General features: G+C 37.1%; 2 protein-coding genes across 4 annotated transcripts in view; one reads left to right on the top strand and one right to left on the bottom strand.

Moving 5' to 3' along the window:
- nompC (no mechanoreceptor potential C) overlaps positions 1-8,260 on the bottom strand; it is a 38,777-nt gene extending 30,517 nt beyond the window's left edge. For all 3 annotated transcript variants that reach the window (XM_064436483.1, XM_053756936.2, XM_053756935.2), the window contains exon 1: positions 7,863-8,260. In XM_064436483.1, coding sequence (XP_064292553.1) covers positions 7,863-8,186 — 324 coding nt within the window. In that variant the 5' untranslated portion in view covers positions 8,187-8,260. The remainder of the gene's footprint in view (positions 1-7,862) is intronic.
- Positions 8,261-12,564: 4,304 nt separating this feature from the next.
- Positions 12,565-22,415, top strand: Acsf2 (Acyl-CoA synthetase family member 2). The gene is made up of 12 exons (XM_053756993.2): positions 12,565-12,715; positions 14,859-15,042; positions 15,319-15,447; positions 16,072-16,292; positions 16,650-16,765; positions 17,531-17,637; positions 18,044-18,171; positions 18,871-19,039; positions 19,416-19,529; positions 20,001-20,143; positions 20,854-20,995; positions 22,174-22,415. Exons 1-12 carry the CDS (start codon positions 12,657-12,659, stop codon positions 22,399-22,401), a joined length of 1,740 nt encoding a protein of 579 aa, XP_053612968.1. The 5' UTR covers positions 12,565-12,656; the 3' UTR covers positions 22,402-22,415.
- The last annotated feature ends 271 nt before the right edge of the window (positions 22,416-22,686 follow it).

Genomic DNA, 22,686 nt, shown 5'->3' with positions numbered 1-22,686 from the left:
TAAGATTTGATATACAAATTTACACGTGTTTTCGCAACCTGGACCAGGAGAGCATGACAACTCGACATGATAACCATTAGGTCGATAGACGCCGCCGTGTTATAAATAGTGCCTGTTATGAATAGTCTGTTTTTTGCTGTTTTGCATAAAATAACCATATATTACTAGTCTGATGTTAAGCTGTTTTAATTAATGCTAATCTGCTCTGCTATAGGGTTGTCGGAGAAGCATTAACGACTCATTTTCTTTTTTAATGTCTTTTCCCTGCGACTTTGGATCCCGATACTCATGATGACGAGTTTTCTTTTTTTTTTATTACGTATTTTTTTTAGAATTATCATCGCTGTCGTTGTATTCTGATATAACATGACAAAATTGTTTTTATTTTTGCTGAATTATGTAGTATTTACGTTTGTATCTAGCGAGATTCGTATTTATTTCAGCCGGAATACTTTTCTTCGCAAGGATACAATAGGTTTTCGTTCAATATTACCCGTCTCATTTTTCGTTTGACTTCAATCACGAACTTTCAAATCTAAGTTTAAACATGGATCGTATGAAATATATTTATTTGTACTTATAAAGAAGTTGGGATATTTGATTTTAGCCGTTGGATTCATATTTTCTCCAGTAATAAAACATCGTCCTTGGAAGTAGTAACGAACTGCAGTTTGTCTGGCAACCTGCCACGAGCTCGTCCCAACATGCAGGAGCGATGGCCCTACAGACGGATGTTCGGATGTCACGACACTCGACAATAAACTATACAATAATATTATTATCTTGCTCGAAATTTTAAAGCGCTAAGTAATGTTTCATTCGACGATTTTAGTTTTCCGTTATGCCATCTCCAAAACTATTGCGGAAAATTTACATTTTTGATGGATTCTGTATACATTGCTGATTTTTCATTGAGGTAAATAATAGCACTCATATAAACTATGCAAAGTTCGGTATTCGCATCGGCGTTCGACTATAGTATGGAGCCAGCATTATAGATTCATATTAATCTACTTTTAGTGTGTTAGAAAAATATTATATGCGTTCGCATTTATAAATAGATACCTGTGATCGTGTAAGTAAATAAAATTATATTAACCTAGTGTGGTTTTAAAATCCATATCAATCAAAAAGAAAAAAATCCCAACATATGCACATCATCATAGTATCTAATATATAATTATCATTTTAAAAAGTCAATATTTATATTCGAACCTAGAAGTTCAAACGAGTAGAGTTTGTAAACCACAAGATAAGACTAGACTAGTGTCTAGTGTGACAATTAAAATAAATGAAATTATGTCATATTTATTGTTTTCCTTTACTTTTCCTACCATCTACATGCTGAAATGCCTTTGTGGTGCCACAGACACTGCTTGCTATACTATTGAGCTTATATAAAAAAGATAAATATTAAAAACAAAAATCAATGATTTAAGCTATTTATTTTAATTGACCTTTTTTTTTAATCACATTTTTCTCTTATGTTATGTAAAACTGTTCTCCATTAACATTAAGAAAATAGTTTAGAGGTAAGAGAATTTATCGTGAGCCAATAGTGGCAGTCCCCTTTCTTATTTAAATTATGGTTGAATAATTCATGGAAGTTTAGCAAAGAATGTGAATAACTATCTTGAAACGGGCGGCGGAGATTGATAGATGATTTCAATTAAAATACATATCTGAAAACCATTTGTAGGTGACTCCTAGATAATATGGTAGAAGGAAGGTCTTATGACATACGTAGAGAGTATTGGGATGCATGTGGACCGTCTACCGGTTTCTCGGTCACATCAAAAGGGAAAAACGTTTTTCTAACCTTTTTATTTTTAGTATGTAATTAACAGTATAAAATATTATGTACATAGATTTTTCTTTTTCACAATTTCCAACAGATTCAAATTTATTGGCACCTGAAAGTCATTATTTTGTGATTAAATCTGCATCAACATCAAGCGTTTAGAAAAATAAAATATATTCTAAAAATTGGAACGCTTAACTCTAGTTTCAAGAATAGTAAAAAGTGTTAAAAAAATGAGTATTGTTTCGCCTTTCGTCCACAAGCTGGACAGGTCTACTGCCAAGGATGAAGGCGGCAAGGTCAGAAATCTCCCATCGATTACGACTCGCACGCAAAACTCGCCACCTTGACACACAAAGCACATTGATTTCAACCCCAAATTATGTGCCGAAGAAATATCGTTTTGCTTTTGCTTGGACTCTGATTGTTGTACAGTCAACAACATATTTTAATAGGCGAATTCTTTGCAAACTCGACGCTATTACTACTAGTACGGCAAGAAAACAGCATATATGTGTTTATGTCAAGTCAAGGATTATAATTATGCGTATCAATCGATGAAGTAGACAAGAAAAAGTAGGAATGTGGACCCTGACCCATGACTGAGGAAAGAACAAGGAATGCGCTCAGATGACAGCAGAAGAGGATCTTGTCCATACAACGTCCAAACCTACAGTCAAGCTGCTATTGAGTTACCAACTCGACAAGGGCTTGACTGTAGGTAGCGGAGGCGACAAAGTTAACTTTAAAAATAAAAATGTGGAGAAGTAAGGGCGAACCAATGTTAACATTGCTGAGAAACTCGTCGAATGTTTCATTCCACACTAAGAGCATTATAGAGCACTAAGAGCGTTTTATAGTATGGTATACATACGAGCATTGCTAAGAGCTTATGATACAGCTTTTTATGATAGGTACTCTTGAAGGCCCCTAAGTTGACCTAATTAGTTACTTACATGAAAATCTAATTGTGGGTGAACACCGCGAACATCAAAATGGTCAGGGTGGAAATTTTCCTTACGGTGGGTGGTACTGTGGTGGATCGGTCTTCGGTCGTATTTCACTTATTTGGGTCATCTTTGTGTACCACGATCACATTTTATAGCCCGTGGTACAACTTTGATCCCTTGGAGCCATGGTACACTTCATCGAAAACCGCAGTCCATTGAGAATTATAAAGAAATTATTATTTTGTTATTTGTAATAATTATGTGAATGAAGTGTATAAAATTTCTAATGTGTAATATGCGTACTTATGTTTTAGGAGAATCTTAATAATAAGGTCGGTATTCTTGCAAGTTTTATAAATATGTCACACTGATGTTTGAAAGCAATGAAATGAAATATTCAGCGATTATAAAACCAAAAAAAGAAACAAAGACATTAGTCAAAATAAACCAAGATTTTTAACAAACCTTAATGACTTCCCAGAAAATGTTTGCGTAAAATTTTCAAGTTGTGCCAAAATTGTAACCACAAAAGTCTCCAGCAGGTGGCTCGACATAATGATAGTCATAGAAACAGACGTTATGGCTTGGCCAACGCGAGAATGGCTGGCGTCTGACACACTTAAATCACGCCACTAAGATTTGCCTTTTAATTGAGCCAGTAATACTTTCCTACACGCGCGACCAACCCATAAAAATATTTATGCCGCCTAGAATAGAACATCTTGAATGTAATTTCTGGTTAGTTATTTTGTTATGAAAACTCTTTTTCAGCGTGTAGTTCTCGCCCATATTTTAATATCAATGGTGTCGTACTGTACGAGGTGAGCTTTTATTGTCGTAAAAGAGATCTTTTCACATTCAACGCGTGGCACTATAAAATTTCAACTCTGTACAAGTTGGAAATAACGATTTGACTACAGACAGGCGGGGGATGAAACTAGTTATATAAACACCATCACGAATCAAGTTATATCACAATAATTACTATTGATGATATATGTTGATTAAATTATATAGTTTTTTATTTTTTTTAAAGTCATGAATCGAACTGATTATTACAGAATAGCAAGCCATGCATGGAGCATGGAGAAGCATGATAAACAGTATGTTTACTAAGTGTTATTCTAAGAGCACATACATACCAACATGTTTTGATACCTATAGGAAATTTATCTATTCGGAAATCTAGATAAGATTTTACTTCAATATAGTTTTATCATATCAGACTTTATAGGACAGATAACTTCGGATATGCACTTGTTAACATTATTAACATAGCACTTTCCTGCAGTTTTGTAATCATATATTTTAAGGATTACAAGCGGTCTATCCCGGGTTCGCTCGGGTATAAACGTAATACATTATACCTACACTTTAACTTTCCTCAGGAATCACATTGTCTATTGGTGAAAACCGTATAAAAATCCGTGGGGTAGTTTTTGAGTTTGTCGCGTTCATACAGACGCGACAGGGGGACTTCTTAATAAAACAAAGTCTATACCCGCTGTCTGTCTTTATGTATGCTAACTATACAACAGATTTATATTCGGTTTTTTAATAGATAAAGTAATTCATGATAAATGTTACATATATAACATGCATAATATTGCACTTATACGAAGTCGGGGTGGGTCGCTAGTTTTATATGTAAGAATAATTAGGGTGTCGTCCCAGTTTATGTTAGAATCTCTGCGCACACTAACATTTAACGCGTGAACAAAAGACTGATTTGTCACGCAGCATCGTTACGAGAAACACTACACGTCAAAATTAATCGATTTAACGCAAATAGATGAAATTTTGCAAACATTGGCAAATTGGTGTAATATTGTAGACATAGTGTTCTAGATCAGCATTCACTACCGTGTTCATCTTGGTTTAGAAGTTAGTAGCGTAGTCAGTGGCGGCGTAGAGGTTAAGACCTGTTAACCGGAATATCCCCGGTTCGAAAGTTGCGGCCGAATGAGTAGGATTCGAACCGGGTACCATCCATCAATCCGATTGGTATATAGATTACGTCATGATGATGATGATGATGTCTATCTATATACTAATCTAATTGATGTATGGTAGTTATTATCGACCACCGTTTGCCTCCGGTGAAGGTAAACATCGTGAGGAAATCTGCACTCTAGATTAGACGATGCTTAGTAAGGCAATTAAATATAGGCCATGGATTGAACTACACCCTTGTTACACATATTTTATTCCTACCTCGGTTTTCTCGGTGTAAGTTTTATTCGGGGTAGACAGAGTCACGGCGCTAAACTCGAAGACTAAGTTTATCTGAATGGCTAATTAGTCCAATTGATATTATGAAATACTAGTTACTAATGCGTTGTTGCATGTCTAGGGCCAAAGTAAAGCTTCCCTTTTATCTAACAAAATTGTTGTCAAATAAAACACAACATACAAGCTGACGGAATCTAGCAAGACATCGTTGTACTGTCAACTTCACATACGTCATCCTCGATAGACACTTATGCTATGGTAATACCGTCGAATTTGCCGTAAACGGGGGTCGATTTGGTGACTGTAGTATCAAAACAATCATATATGAAGATGGTCTGATCGATCGGAGGAACTCGCAGAGGCAGTAAAAAGGTGGAAGACAGGAGCAGGCACGCGATCCGTTGCCAAGATATCGAATATACAGCCTGCGGCTCTTTGTTTTTCTGGTCGCTTTGTAGCTCATAATATTGTGGACAATTTTTACATCGTTTGACTGATGCTTGGTTTGTGGAAGTTTGTAAACGAAATGAAAACGGAGAGGAATGTTAAAAGCGAATAATAAGAAAGTATACTCTTGTTCACTCGTTTAAATAGGTCTAAGTATACAAATGTTAAAATAATGATGTGAACATACAAAGTTGTCAAAAACATACAGTATACAAACCGAACACATAAAACTTTTCAAAGGTTCGGTTCCAAGAAACAAGTAAACTTTTTTACAAGCTAATTACATTAAAATTATGTTTTAAATTTCAAAAAATAGGAGAAACTTTCCGAAATTTGAAATCACAGCAACTTCGAGTAAAAAATTTAAACGCACCCTTCTGCGTTCCGTTCGACGTGACAATATCACAATTCACAACGCACGACTTTGGTGATGTTTTCGCTGAGATCTAATATAGAACTTTACTAAGTAGCATGTATGATAGTCATATTTCAGATTTTACTCATGTAGGTACAAAATTGTATCGGTTTGAGATATACTCGAAGGACTAAGAAACATTGTCCCAAAGTTTCACGTTCGTGTTAAATTTATAACAATTTTTTTCACATCTAAGCTACAAATTTGATTCTTAAATCTTATGTTCTTATTTTTTGCTGTTCATACTAATATTATAAAGAGAACGGATACTGGGCGGATTTTCATGAAATTTGGCACAGAGATAGACGAAATCTTCAGGAGTAACATAGGATCCTTTTTTATTATGGTTTTACCCGAGCGACTAGTATTCTAATAAAGCTAGTCGACGCAGGGCTCCGACGCTGACTGAGGAAGAAACAGGGAAAAAACTCACATGAGAGATATATTCAATTACGAAGGTAATTCATTTAAAGTCTAGTTTACGAATCGGTGCAAATGCGCCGATCAAATAATTGTTTATTTATTCGCGTCTCCATTCTCTGCGATTGACGGATTAGGTCTGCATATCGAAAATAGAATTTCATAATTTTAAGCATGCAAATCGTAAATAAATCATTTTGAAATAATATATAAATATAAATTATATTAGGACAAATCCACACAGATTGAGATACCCCCAAAGTAAGTTCGAGATTTGTGTTATGGGATACTACTTTAAAAATGCTTATGATAATTTGTGCAAAACAATGGCATCAAAATGGCTAATTTTTCAAAACAATACGAGTACACTTGTGTAAATTTTTGCAAAAGATAAGATAGTGAAAAAAGCATTCCGCTAATTCGATTACGCGGTATTAGTGGGTGAATTCCATAACTTCCATTAGTATATTATCTGAGCTTTGATGCTTTTATCTGTTGATCATGAACCTGATTTTGTTATCGGTATCCCATTGATTTGTGCACGAGGTTATTTACATTTTTTCGACTATAGGAGTGTCTGTCCGTGGTATCGTAGCAGCCAAACGGCTCAACCGATTATTAACCCCCGACGCAAAAAGAGGGGTATTATAAGTTTGACCTAAGTGTGTCAGTCTGTGTACATAGCACCGTAGTTGATCAACGGGTGAACCGATTTGGTTGCGGTTTTTTTTATTTGATAGCTAATTTTTATATTTTTATGCGGTGGTGCTTAGATATGATTGATCAAAATCGGTTCAGCCGTTCAAAAGTTACAGCCAAATAAATATTGAAAGTCGGGGTTTTTTTTATTTGTGTAACAAATAATGATCAACTTTTTTGTTTGAAAGATAATTTAATCAAGAGTGTTCTTAGCTATGATTCGAAAGTGTGCGTTCAGTCTTTTGGTAATCGTAACCACTTTTCTAGCAATTCATCTAGATCTAGAAGATGTCAACAACTTTGGAGGGAACTATCTTAAATTTTTTGTTTAGTTTTTATTCATATGCGTGTACACATGTGCTTGACGACCGACCATGGCGTGATAAAGTGGTTCTTCGCTCTTTAGTTTCTGATTCAGAGAAAATCATTCGGAAATAATAAGAAGTACATCTCGTACATACCTACATTGGTTTATGTTCCTCCTATTATTATTATGTACATATAATTATTAATCAAAGTACCTGGTTTAATTAACCGGCAGATAAGTATAAAACTTTACCTAAATAAATTTATTATTGGCAATTTTTATGCAGTCTCTTATACTAAACGATTTAGGATACAATGTTCATCCCCGAAAAATATAGATAGAGTTTAAAGATTATAAGAAAATAATGGCTTTTCGCTGTGAATAAAAGACGAAATACATCTAAGCGAAATCGCTAATTTACCTGAAATTAATAGTTTTAAAGCCCTAAAATGTATTGTTTCAATTAACCTACTTCAATTAACATGGAAAAATAAGAGGTAGCGTAGCACGGCACAAAAATAACTGAACATTTGCCACGAATCACGCTCGACCTGGGTCGCTCCAATTAGATGACGGCTACAGATTAGTTACCGGGTCCAAAATCCCAGCCATGGGGACAGTGACGGAGTCTTCCCCACCAGCCGCCACCAGCTTCTCCAAGACCTTGAGCGTCTGCTCCACGGCCGACCATTCCCCCTTTTGCGCCAGGACGAGAACCTTCCCAGCCACTTCCCGTATATTGATCCCAGCACTAGGAGGTTTTGGCACAGCGTCTCCATTCTCTTTCTCCTTCTTATCTCCATTGTTGGATGATGTCTCGTCTTTGTCCTCGAGTTTGGCCGGGAGATTTTTGTCTTCATCTATCTTCTTCGGGGGGCCCTTCCCGCCCTTCTTCCCGCCGGGGGCCTGCGACATCCTCACATTACTTCACTGTGGGTAGTCGGTGCGGACCATGGCCTCAGATGCGGTGGGGTCGGCGCGCGAAGCATGACTGCGGCACTGCGTAGCGCCGCCGACTCCTTGCATGCTCCGAGTAAATAAACGCGACCGCGCCGCAACGGATTTACAAACAATTCGATGTCTTAGAATGTCCCATGCATTGACCCATTTTTTCCCTAGAGGGTTGGATTGTCATAAATTCAAATTTTTACGATATTTTTGATACATAAGTGTGACAACAATTAAAACGAAAAATACAAATTTCAAAACGAAATTTTAACGCTTTCAAAGTGTTTGATCACAATTTTAATTCTGTAATAACGCTCAACACGATCTTCCGTTCGTTAAAGCTTTTCTTTAAAGGTTGCACTATTACTAAGTATACGTATAATGTATTACTGTAGTACCTAAATGCATCAAAATCAAAAGGTTTTCATAGTTAGGGCGGCGCCATCGATAAAAGATACGTTCAGATTCAAATAAATAAATTTGATATGAAATAAATTTGGTTGGCCTTAGTACTGTCGTCATAAAATTCATAGAGAAACTATTCTAAAAACTCTTCTAATATAGCTGACTTGGAACAGAAAGATCTCACAGCTTTTACGAGCCATTACTGTATGTTAATTTCTATAAGTTTATCACGCATTAAGAGTAGGGAGAGTTCGACTTCTCTCAAGTCAAAGTCAAATTCAGGCAAAGTCAAGTTTTTGAATTTTACATGTTGTTCAAAGCTACAAACTACTAGTATTTTGTAACTAGTGGGGTGTTATTCTTTGTAACAGAAGACCTTTATTAAAACATAATACTGGACTTCTAAAGAATATATTATACTTAGGTATATGCATAGATAAAGAATAATGGTATATGTCTCAATCTCAGCGGCCCAGTTCTCACACACTCGAAGTTTTTACTTCATCAGTTTCAAATTTTTGTCGAACGAAAAAGTTCGATGCATCGATTTTTTTGTAATTATGAAAAAAAAAAGTGTTAACTTCGATTACGCGGGAATCGGACCCCATGTAGATATGTAAGATATTTTTTATATTTTTATTGTCGTTATTTGTAAAAACGGCTATACTGTCCATTCCACCAATTCTTATTTGATCATGTCAAATTCTTCTTATCAATCCATAAGAAAGGCCAGTACAGTGGGGACATTGAAATGGCTGGTGTCAGCTTGCCTGTAGGGCCATGCCATATTTTAACATTTTTATATGAAAATATCATATTTATATGATTATATCATATCAATTGTATTGTTTGTACATCTCATCCCGTATTACTACAAGGTACTTCTCATTTTGTGGCGTATGGTTTCATCATAGAATAGACAACTCTATCCTCCCGTGGATATCATACGAGGCGACTAAAGGCCCTATATCCTTGTGGCAGCTGTATAGTATTCCTAAGGAAGCTTGATGCCAGGCAATTGCTTGCCGCTGAATCATATGTATGAGTCTATAAAATTCTAGGGTTTTTTATTCTTACACTGGCCCCGGGCTTCGTGGCGTCACACAGCACCGAATGCAACCGATAACACGTAAGGATGAGAGAAACTTCTCACATTTGTCTTTCTCTGTGGTGTTGTCAGAGTTAGAAAAGACTCCGACCCTTTTAATAAAATGGTATTTATGATAATTAGGAAACCCTGGCAGTAGTATTCATTTCTAGTTATCTTCTATAGTTACCTTTGTCTGACAAGCATAAGACAATAAAAAATACAAGTTAACATTTTCTTTTTCTAATTTTATTTTAAAATTCCTTGAAAACAGCCTTGAAAAACCAGGGCACCTGGAAGAGGACCAGTCGCTCACCCCATGACCTTGTTTGAGAGAGGGAAAGCGGAAAAATAATTTTGGTCGCATTACCCCCCCCCCCCCCCACAATCCATATCGAGGCCTTAGGTCCAGGGCGTTTTTCCATTAAGCGGCGCGGCGCACAGAGTTCATAGTGCCGTAGAATGTCACGGCACGGCGCCGTTGAAAATTACGGTTAGGTTAAATCTAATTTTCTGTGTGATCTTGTCTTCTTCATGATCTTGTAACATTTTCCTAAAATCTGTGACGGAATTATGTAATAATAAGCCAGGAAAGTGCGCTATGTGATTTTACTAAATCGTTTTTTATAGGGTTTAAGGGAAATTTCGTCAAAAATTACAGACAAATAAGACCTTCCATTAGTAATAGATGGACGAATAACGGGCAATAATTACAGGGTTCACATTATTTCATTAGGAATGCTAATAAGTGTTAAATCCTCCTCCTCCTCGTGTCGCGTTCCACAATGCTGAGGGTCGTGACTACGCCGAAGGAGTAACTTTTCCTTCACGACGCGTCTTCATATGTTCCGGTCCTTTGCGACGTGAAGAGCTGCATGCAACTTGGTATCCAGAACCGTGCCAGTTCTATTAAATGGTCTGACCAGTATTTGGTCAGACCATTTAATAGGGCTCCGGACTCACATCCGTCAACTTTGCCAGTGACCATTAGTTACTCCAGATTATGTCCGTCTTTCCGAGCGATGTGGCCGATAAACTTCAGCATCTTCCGCAGGCAGGTGGTAGAAAGCCTGGTTTTGATGTCGAGTTCATCAAGAATGGACTTGGTTGTGCGAAAAGCAGTCCATGCATGTATCTGCAGCATCTTCCTCCAGCACCACATTTCACAACGATCAATGCGAACGCGGTCGGCTTTCTTTAGTGTCCAGGTTTCAGAACAAGTGCTAAATAGTACATATAAAGAGTAACAAATTATTGTGGGCGCTGGCTGTGCCCTCTTGGCGACACTTTATCAACCAATTTTGACCATTATATTTGGAAAAGCCATGGCAAAATACGTTCCGGACTATAGGTTCCACTGCTAATTTCCACTAATGGGTCTAGCAGGATTTTCAAATACTTCTGGAATAATGTTCCCTATAGACAGACTAGATCTCTCTTAATATGTAAAAATCATCAACCATTTCTTACCAAAAATGAATAAAATAAAGTAATTTGGATACGGCGCGCCGTGACGACGTCGGAGTCTTGTCGTCTAGTCTACGACAGGCCTTTGAGCGGGCGAATTTGCATGTTTCGTCACGACGTGTGAGGGGTTGTGGGGGGCGGGGGTCGCGTGCCACGCGCCTTCCGGCCGGCCTCGATCCAAGATCAGATAGAGAGAGAATATTGACCATGAGCCCTTCGGTTGCACTGACCTATGCTACATTTTGGTAAGATTTTTAAATCATCCATTGTCTTAGTTAAATTTTAATACCTAGTTGAATGTATTTAGTATATTGCTTAAGTATAATTTTTCATGTTAGAGTCCGCGCCACGACAACAACAAGGTGGTCGCGTCAACAAATATTGCCGCGGGAGTTCGCAGCGCGGTCTCTAATAAAAAGCAATGAAAACAGTACAGAAATATTAATTTATATCCATTTATATCATGATTTCTACACTACTTCGTTTTATTTAATATAAAATTTAATTTAAATAAAAACGCCAGTCCCAAATAGTACAAGTATATTGTATAAAGATAGTAAGAAAAGGTGAACAAATATATTATTATAAATATTTTCCTGTATTAGGTACGTAACGTTTACACCTGTATTACGTAATGTATTCGGTGGCGCAGTGGTAAAGTTCTTGCCACTGAACCGAGAGGTCCTTGGTTCGATCCCCGGTCGGGTCATGATGGAAAATGATCTTTTTCTGATTAGCCCGGGTCTTGGATGTTTATCTATATATGTATGTGTTATAAAATATAGTATCGTTGAGCTAGTATCCCATAACACAAGTCTCGAACTTACTTTGGGGCTAGCTCAATCTGTGTGATTTGTCCTAATATATTTATTTATTTTATTTATTTATTTTATTTATACAGGAAAATACAGACACAAAAATACAGATCATTTTCCTGAACGTGTAACAAGTGTAGTTGGTATAGTCGACACCACATCAACCTGTACAAATTCATTGCTTATATGCCACTATCACCGCGACATAGAGGCCCATGTACTCAATGCATCGAGTTGAATGTATGTGTTTGACACTAGCTGTTGCCCGCGGCTGCACTCGCGTTAATTTCTCTACATAAGCGGAACAAACACGATTTTCATACAAACTTTCAAAACCCATTGTACTCATTTGGGGGTTGAAAAAAAAGTAGTATGTATTACAACGGGGGTCCAGTTATAAAGAGGTTTAACTACATGCGTATAAAATTTTATCAAAATCTGTCCAACGGTCTAGCCGTAAAAGCAGCACAGACAGACATTCGCATTTATAATATAAGTATGGATACATTCAGAAACACACAACAAAAACATTCGAGCTGTGATAACTGTATTCTACACTGATAAATGGAAACCAGTTGATTTAGTTGCTAATTGATAACAAGTTAGGTACATAAACGGATATCATTCAGTCGTAGTGAGATATAGTGTCGACGTGAGCGCAACATGTGGAGTAAAAGTGTTACAACAGCTGTTAACAAAATAAACTATTGTGATACATCAAGGTGATAATGTATTACTATACTATGTTTAGTTTCAAGTTTTAGTGGACAAATAGGGCATTTTTAAGTTAATTAAGTGATATTATCCTACTAATATTGTAAATGCGCAAAATTTGAGGTATGTATGTTTGTTACACTTTCACGCAAAATCTACTGTACCGATTGTTATGAAATTTGGTACACCTCTAGAATATAACCTGGAATAACACATAGAGTATATCTTATCCCGAAATTCCCACGGGAGCGAAGCCCCGGGGCGCAGCTAATATAGTTATAAATCGACTGTCCGCAATATCAATGTCCGCAATATAAAACCGGAATTGGATCGTGTGAATTTTGGAATTTACTAGAGATTTCTTACTAATGACATATTATTGTATAGATATTTTTTAACTTTTTTTAACTTTAGGTACTCTTTTTTTCTTTCTTTCTCAAATAGTTTTCTAGAAGATTCAAAGTTTACAGTACTTACTAAACTAAGTATGTAGGTATCTAGATATATTAGTTTTATTTCTCTATCATCGAAGCGTTTTCCCAGTGTCTTCCGCTGCCGTTGAGCGTCGGAACCCAGGTACCGCTTGCATTTTTACCCAAGCGAAGCCGGGACAGCCAGTCCATTAGAAATATTGACGTTGATCACATTATAAATGTTGATTACGGTTCCGCAAATATTCGTGCTTACCTCATATACTGCGATTTGTCTTTATTGGCCATAAAGATGTAGAAGCGCACTCGAAGTTCATATGTCATCAGAGTAATTAGTATTTGTCAATGAAGTGACACACTTGAAGTTGAAACATAAAAAAGTTGAGTTAAGATAAATAAATAATAAATAAATATATTAGGACAAATCACACAGATTGAGCTAGCCCCAAAGTAAGTTCGAGACTTGTGTCATGGGATACTAACTCAACGATACTATATTTTATAACAAATACATATATAGATAAACATCCAAGACCCGGGCCAATCAGAAAAAGATCATTTTCCATCATGACCCGACCGGGGATCGAACCCGGGACCTCTCGGTTCAGTGGCTAGAACCTTAACACTGCGCCACCGAGGTCGTTAAATAAATAATAAAATAAATAAAAAATAATAAATCGTCGTCAAAGATAAGCCATCTATTATATATAATACTTATACTATTAAACATGGATGACAGGCATGCCAATAGTCTGACAACTTGGAATGTCGACGACCGTGCGAAGTGAAGACAAAAAAGTAGGAAAATAGACCCTGGGCTTCGACGCTCAATGCCTCAGAAATAAGCCGATAAATCGCTCATATCAGAGAGAGAGAGAGAGAGAGAGAGAGAGAGACACTACTAAACAGGCATGTGGTCAACTGATGGAAAGTGGTCCCCCTATGAACGCCTTCAACACCAGATATTGTAACACGCACGTTTCTGTGTGTGTTCCTAAATGAATTTTTTTTCAAGACCTTTTTGAAAAATATATGTTGTAGTTTCTAGGGTAAACCGTAATATCAAAGTTTGACGTTACGTATGAATATAAAGAAGTAGACGAGATAAAAGTAAAGATTAGATTTTCATTTGTACTTTTTATCAGATACATATTTTTTATTGCCAAATATATATGTTAAAGTACACATTCTGTTGTAAACACAGTTTTTCCCTATGTTTCCCTATGTTTCAAAATAATTTGTTTATGTATAGAATCTTATATATAGGTATCTAAATAAAGTAATATTTCCATTTTGATAAGGTTGTGATGAATGTCAATGTCTTGCACATAGTGGTTAAACTGGTTATCACTCTTATCCCTCACCTTACCCCTTTTATCACAAAATAAAAATAAAATACAATATAAATTACTATATAAAAATTCTAATGTTACATAATGAAACAATTATGATAAGCTCGACCTGATATATTACACCCAGAAGCGATTCCCAACGGAGGAACTTCTCATCTGTTTACTGCACCGGCATGATATTTTTTGTCACGCGTGGAATGTTTATCATTCAACGCGTTACAATAGAATCTAGATCTGACGCCACATACATTTTCATCGTTCGAATTATAAATATATTTTATTTATTTATTAAGGTTTATAGACCACGTGCGAAGCCGGCCCGGGTCACTAGTTAAACATAAAAATATAATTTTGAACTTATTTTATAGATTCGCGCGCTACATCCAGTCAGCATCCAAAGACAGTTATGTCAAACACCCAGGTGCCGAACCCCTCAACTACGACACCTATGGACAAGTCTTGCAGAAGACTGTGGAGAAGTATCCTGGACGAGTAGCCGTCAGGTCACTTCACGAAGATGTTACCTTTACTTATGATGAACTGTTGACACAGGTATCTGATAGATAGATAGATTGGTTTTGAGTTTTTCGAGTTCAGACAGATACGATAGGAGGACTTATTATAATAATATGTATATTCCGCACTTACGTGTTCGATAACATGTTCCTATATGTGCTAATCTTGCACCCTGTTCTGAAAGGTGAAATGGAGCCAGGATAACAACACATGAAGCAGTTAATGCTATTATTTTTTGCAACCGAAATGATAACGATATTTTGTAAACTTTACCGCCATTTATAGATATTTTAAGGATATGTTTACTTTCAGGCGGATTCGTTAGGGTGTGCTTTGCGTGCCCATGGTTTAGAGAAAGGAGATAGGATCGGTTTGTGGTCACACAACACAGCGACGTGGGTCGTCTCACTGTTGGCTGCGGCGAGGGTGGGCCTCATTGCGGTGAGTGCTGTGGGTGGATTCTATGTGGAAATAGAACAATGTCTTCCCCATTTGATACTGCAATATCTAATACTGCAATATATAATAAAATCCTATAAAAATTTTGCACGAGTAGAATTCGAACTTGGGACCACCTCGTTTTTTCTTTTTTTTTTATCTGCGAACCCGTGGCTCACAGATTACGTTCAGGTCATTATTCAACCAAAAAATATGGTTACTTAATGAAAAAAAAGGAATCGCCTTACTGTGATATGTGTAATAAAATAGATGATGTTCAACACATGATCACTGAATGTACCAAATACGGGGGAGAGAGAAAGTCATTCATACAAAGTCAAAACATAAATATAAACGATGTTGGATGGTTTTGTAACATATTATCAGAGCCTACATCTGAGGTGGGCCATTCATTTGTAAATATTTTTTTGAAGGATTGACTTCTCGCGCTATATATTTCGGCATATAGTTCAAATTGTTTATATATAAAGGATAGGGTACGATTAGGTTGACATGACTGGTTCTCAGATAAAAACCTCTAAATTAAAATAGAAGGAAAAAAAATCTGCGAACCATATTTCACCACTGAAATCAGTAAAATATTTTTTTTGTTTTGTTTATTTGCAGGCATTACTCAACCCCGTGTTTGAAGCACCCGAGCTTAGTTTCATTATGAAGAAGACCGGCATGAAAGCTCTGGTGATACCAGAGAAGCTTCCGAACAGAGACTACTACACAAAGCTTAAGGGCTTACTCCCAGAGTTAGGCAATACTAAGCCTGGCTCCCGTATCTCTAGGGACTTCCCTAATTTGACTACTGTTGTTAATACTGGAAACGAGAAATTACCGTAAGTATTTTCTTCGGTCATTGGATGGGTGACCAAAAATATCACAAATTTCTCCGCGGTTCGGAAGGCACGTTAAAACCCGCTATTCCGCGATGGGCCCGCGTGGTGGGTCAAAGCACAAACTCCTTATCCATCTGTAAGGAAGGGTAGTGCCCCATCAGGGGACGTTTAAATGGGTGTTGATGATGATTATCATAAGGAGCTAATTCTTCTTCGTCGGTTTGTTCCTATGTATGCTTATATGTAGATAAGAACAGACCATATTTCTTTTATCTATGGAACAGACAGATAGCGGGAAGCGACTTTGTTTTAATGTTTTTTTTTTTCAAATTGTAATGATATTAATGTTTTTTTCAGAGGCACACTGTCATATCAGTCTCTCATTACACACAATAACAATGATGTCTCAAAATACTGTAACGAAATCAAATATGAGGATGGCTGCCTCCTACACTTAACTTCTGGTACCACAGGTAAGATAATGTCTCTGTTATATGACGATATGCTATCAGTATTTACATAACTGTTAAAAATATAATTTAAACGCACTTATCTTTACATTTTAACAGGTTATAATATAACTGTATTATTAGTTTTGTTCTCATTATTTCGCGGCGTGTCGTAGAGATAGTTGTTATCTCATTCTAGGGCGGGAACCACACCAAGAATAATCAAACACTACGAATAATCTCCCATGGATGCTGTACGAGGCGACTAAGGGATTGAAAGTATTGACAGCTAAGAGGCAATAATAGCATTTCCATAGAAGGTTGACGTGTATACGCGGATTCCGCGCAAGGAGTTACAGCTGCGAAAGAAACTGGGTGGAAAACACGCGAAGATGAGAGAGAGAGAGAGAGAGAGAGAGAGAGAGAGAGAGATAGCTTTGTTCTTACAAATTATACCGCTGCGCCATAGATCTACAAAGAAAGAAAAACAAGTAGGTAACACAAGCTACCGAAAAAAAACAGAGTTTCGTTCAGCATTAACCTTTTGTCAACTACATAGTATATTAAATACATTCGAATTAATTCAATTATTCAGTAGTTTTAAAAGTAATTTCATCAATAAATACGTACATAATATTAATTAAGTTGTGATTGTGAATTTTGTAGCGTGTAGCTGATCGCGTAGCTTTCGTAGGCTCGGAGCGCTACGATCTACTACGAGGAATTCGTAGACGGGATAGGAACAGTGTTTATCTTTTGTGTGATTTTAGTGTTGTTTTATATTTTCAGGGGACCCCAAAGCTGGCTTAGATTCACATCTAGGTATCGTAAATAATACATATTTTAGCGGAGTAAGAAACACGTTCAACGAATATCATCATAAAGTTTGTATCCAAGTAAGTATGTGTAGATATTTTATAGTTAGTTTTGAGTGATTAGCCTTTTCAACTCTAGTTCAGACACTAGAATCCATGAAGTAGGTATTTATTTATATCGCATATTTTGTCACCTACCTTCCATCGAAATGGTAAATCCTTATCGGTTAGAATTCTTGGTTAGACATGAGATTTATCAAGTCAGCGGTGAAAAAGCATATACAAAAATTAAGGAAGTTGGCTAAGGAAGTCCCTCTCTGTGACACTTTGTTACAATTTTAGACACTTGCTTACTATTTTTGTCTGTATATTCGTAAAGTTTACTTTTTTGAGCAATCCATTTTTGAATTACTCACTTAAGTACACACACATAGAGCAAGTTTGGACTGTTGGCACCAAATTGAAGCAGCTACGTCGATGATTCCAGGTGCCACTATTCCATGCCCTCGGCTCCATCATCACAGCCCTGGCGGGGATCCAGCACGGGAGCACTTTGGTCCTCGCAGCCCCTACCTACAATATACAAGCCAATCTTGACACGCTGTATGCTGAGAAGTGAGTTGATGAACCGTTATTTATAGGTATACTTCACGTGGAGTATACGCCGCGCCTCTCTAAATATAGGTATAGTTTATGTATAGGTATACATTCACTGAATAATTTATTATAGTAATAATTTTTAGTGTACATACCTATAAATATATACATTCGAAGTGGTATGCTACAAGCTACCTTTTATCTTTTAGGTGAAATCTAAGCTTGTATTAGGTTGTAGGTACAGAGCTCAGCAATCGGCTCGCGCAGGTAGCTTTCTCCCAAAGCGAATTTCCATTCCATTGCAATTGCGAAAATGCTGCCTGTGTGATGGGCACCTTGTCTCGGGGGCCTTCTTTACATATTTTTAATTTATAAGTATTTATAACTTATTTTTGATATAGGTAGTTTTTTGTTTAAATTAATATAATTTTGTGTGTATTTACTGATTCTACATACCTTTTAAATTTCATCAAAATCGGACCAACAGTTCGAAAGTTATCGCGTTACGAACATACATACATACAAAAAAATGTATTATTGCCCCAAGTAGAATTGTAGACTTCGCTCGCTCGGTCAAAAAAGCTTGTTACGAGAAAAGAAGTCATTTATTTATTTAAAAAATTACAATCATCTCTCGCTGCCTTCCCTTCAAAGGATAAAGGACATTGTAGGAACCAGATGCCATAAAAATAATATAGTTCATTTGTCCTATTTCAGTTGTACCTCAATCACGGGGACTCCGACGATGTACGTGGACATGTTGGCGCAGGTCCAGACCAGGGCATCGCCCCCGCCCTCGTTGAAGTTTGCGCTCGCCGCCGGCGCGCCTTGCAGTCCCCTCATCATACGGAACATGCAGAAATACCTCAATGTAGACACTGTGGGGGTATGTAGTGTATGACATCATTATTAGTCAACAAAGAGCTTCAGAAAACTAATTTTCTGGTTCAAAGTCAGGTCAAGATGTAAAATAATCTTGTTCAGGTTTATATATTTCATAGTCTTGTCTTCGGCATGGTGGTCAATGTTTTGCCTCTCAACTCTCAAGTTCTCACGTTTAGTCATGATGGAAACGATTCTTTAAATTGTGTTGAGTTTTGTATTTAACATTAGTCAACAGCAGCAATAATCAGATAGGTTTAGTCGCCATGTTTTCTTCATCCAGAAGATAAATAGTGATCGAATTTTACACCCTTCGCACAAAGGGAAAGGGTGGCCCTGTTGTTAATTCTGTAAATTAATAAAATGTATCTGTTTACCAGTGTCTGTACGGGTTGACTGAGACAACAGCAGCTGTGTTCCAGTCGCACCCCGGGGACAGCATAGACCTTGTGGCAGAGACCGTGGGCCACGTCCACGACCATTGTGAAGTTAAGGTAAACACCAAAAAAGCTGTGCAAAACCTCTCGTATAATTTGCAAAATTTTAGCTGCGCCCCGGCAGGATTGGTGGGATTTTCGAGATAAAAAGCACCTATGTAACTAATCCAAATTATTTTCATGCTATTTCAAAGTTGGACATCTGTTAATAAAGGCCCGTGGTCCAACTAGTTGGACGGAGGCGTGGTATCACTGCCCCGAATTGGAATTTTCTATGCTATCAAGCTGGCATTATAGGAAAAGAAATAAGCTCCTGAAGGCCGAAAGGAATATAATTGGCCGCCATATATGGCGGGAAGTCCTGGAACCAGTCTGAGGGCAAAATGGTACTTAGTTGGAGGATAAGAAGGAAAAAATAATAAGAACTACTGGCGGACTAATATATAATTGACCATTTTCATCCATCAACTTAGAAAAAGTATAACGAAACGAGTGAAAAATATGTTGCTTATTTTAAAAAAAATTTAGGTGATCGACGACAATGGTAAACCAGTACCGATGGGCAGCGAAGGCGAGCTGTGCACGCGCGGGTACAACAACATGATGGGATACTGGGACGAGCCTGAGAAGACCAGACAGACCATCACAGAAGACGGCTGGGTTCTAACTGGGTATGGGTATTTTTTTGTTGTCTTTAGATGAATAATATTGGTTTTGAAATTGAAAATTAACAATATAAGTATACTATTTGATATCTATCCCATCGTTTTCCCGGTTTCATCGTAGTTATAGAGTGTCGGAGCCCAAGGTCCACGGCACAAGGCACTGTATTATTTTCCACACGGTCTTATGATAGGTGTATATCCTCAATCGATCCTAACAATATGTCGATTTGAGGAAATAGTTTTAGACATAAAATCAAGCAAATTATGGTATCGCACGGGTCAAAAGCTATTATTTTAATTTCTCTCCACCTCCGGTTTTACATTCTACCCCAAATTTACCCAAATCAAATGTAAGTGTGGAGATGTGGAGGAAAGCGGCCCCTGGGCTCTGACGCTCAACGACTGAGAAAGAAGCCGGGGAATCACTTAGATTAGAGACAGATTCTCCAAAACTATCATTATTTTTTTCAGTACACATTTTATCTCTTAAAAATTCTAGACATTTCCATTCCCCTCTTTAAATTTGAATTTTTTATATCTGTTTCTTATGAAAATCCTAGTTGGTGGTCCCAATCCATTTATAAGGAACTTTTTTTTTGTCTGTGGTTCCTTCACCGAATATAATACTGCCGACTGTTCCATAACCACCTGTACTGGAAGTATTGTATAGTCTATGTCACCTGTATTTTTTTTATTGCAATAAAATTAATTTCCAGTGACAAATTCAAATTAACCGAAGATGGATATGGCATCATAGTCGGGAGACTGAAGGACATCATCATCAGAGGAGGGGAGAACATCGCACCTAAAGAGATTGAAGACCTATTGAATACTCACCCCGATATTGTCGAGAGTCAGGTTAGTTGTAATATCTACACTAGCTGCGTCCCGGGGCCCTGCTCCCTTTTTTATACTACTTAGCAAGTAAACAGGCATGTGTCATATCTGATGGAAAGTGGTCACCGCAGCCGATAGACGTTAGAACACCAGCGATGTCACCCGCGCGCTGACAGCCAATACGACGAGTTTATTTCCGTGGTGGCGTCACACAGATCTTATTCTAATAAAGGCATTTATAATTATCGAACACGAAAATGAAGTTCAAAGGTATTAATCCTTAACCTTATCCTTACATATGTACATATTATAAAAGAAAAAAAATAAAATTATATAAAATATCCTCTGCCGCGTCTTTCAGTTTATCTATGCGCGATAAACTCAAACGGATTTTCATGCGGTTTGCACCAATAGATAATGTACTTAATTCCGGACGAAGGTTTAGGTGTAATATTTCATTATGTTTTTACCCGAGTGAAACCGGGACGGGCCGCTAGTAAAAAAATTAAAGTATTCTAAACCTCTTAATACGTACTAGGTATGAATATACCTAAATACTAAAACAAATTTAGATGACATTCTCAGTTGCCTCAACTATTATTAAAGTTGCCCAAAAAAGACGTTTGGGAGAGTTTTCTCTCCCATAAATAACTAAAATATATCCTTCCAACAATTTGAACTAAACGTCCTCTTTGAGAATGCTATTGTTGCCATCAGTTGTCAAACACGGGATATGGAATGGTCCTATTTGAGGACAGGAACTAACCGCCTCTTAAATACCTACTTAAATAGTAAAAACTTAACATAAATTTTTTGGACAGTCGTGAAAACAAGCATTTTATGTTTGGCGCACTATGTGATTTCATATAATCCACAACTTTTCAAGTATGTTTTTGCTAATACTGGAGTCAGATTTTATTCAAGTCACCTTAAGGCACCTGACATGACATTTACGACTACCTACCGACTATCTGTCAAAGTGAAATTAAAAAATTCTCACATAGATTCAATGTAAACCAAATATTATTTCAGCTACCGAATTGACAAAAAATAACCGTTTCGCAGCAACGCCCATTACACATTTTGTATGTATAACAACCTATCTTCTTCGTTCTCCTTGTACAAAATCCCACCGTAAATGGGGTTCCATAATAATGTATTTTCCTTCAACAACTGTAAAAAATTCTCATTTTGAACAGGTGGTGGGAGTAGCAGATGAGAGGCTCGGAGAAGAGCTGTGTGCCGTACTCCGAGTGAGAGAAGGCGTGACACTAACCACAGATGATATCAGGCGCCATTGTGACGGACGCCTCGCCAAGTTCAAGATACCAAGAATGTTGAAATTTACCGACGAATTCCCAAAAACTACCTCCGGCAAGATACAAAAGTTCAAAGTTAAGGATTTGGTTGAAAAGGGGAAAATATAAATGTTGTAAATAGATCGATGTAATCTTTTTTTTACTTTTAATCAATAGTGAAGATGCATCGCAAATGTAAATAGTTTGCCAGCCAGATTGGCGATTTCGACATTACATTGTTTTTTATTCCCGTGTGGTAAAAAAAGTTCACAAACCAACTACGCAGTACGTTTATTACTATAATAGATAATGTGGCTTCGTGGCTATCGCTATCCCTATCGATCGTCAGTAACTCAACACTGAGAGAAACAATGGTGAACCCTAAAAAAATCATACACAACATGACTTTTTGCA

The sequence above is a fragment of the Plodia interpunctella genome, chromosome 16 (assembly GCF_027563975.2).
Source record: "Plodia interpunctella isolate USDA-ARS_2022_Savannah chromosome 16, ilPloInte3.2, whole genome shotgun sequence".
In the NCBI taxonomy this organism is placed as follows: Eukaryota; Metazoa; Arthropoda; class Insecta; order Lepidoptera; family Pyralidae; genus Plodia; species Plodia interpunctella.
Note: the sequence above shows the minus strand (reverse complement) of the source record. Positions and strands in the feature narration are given on the sequence as shown.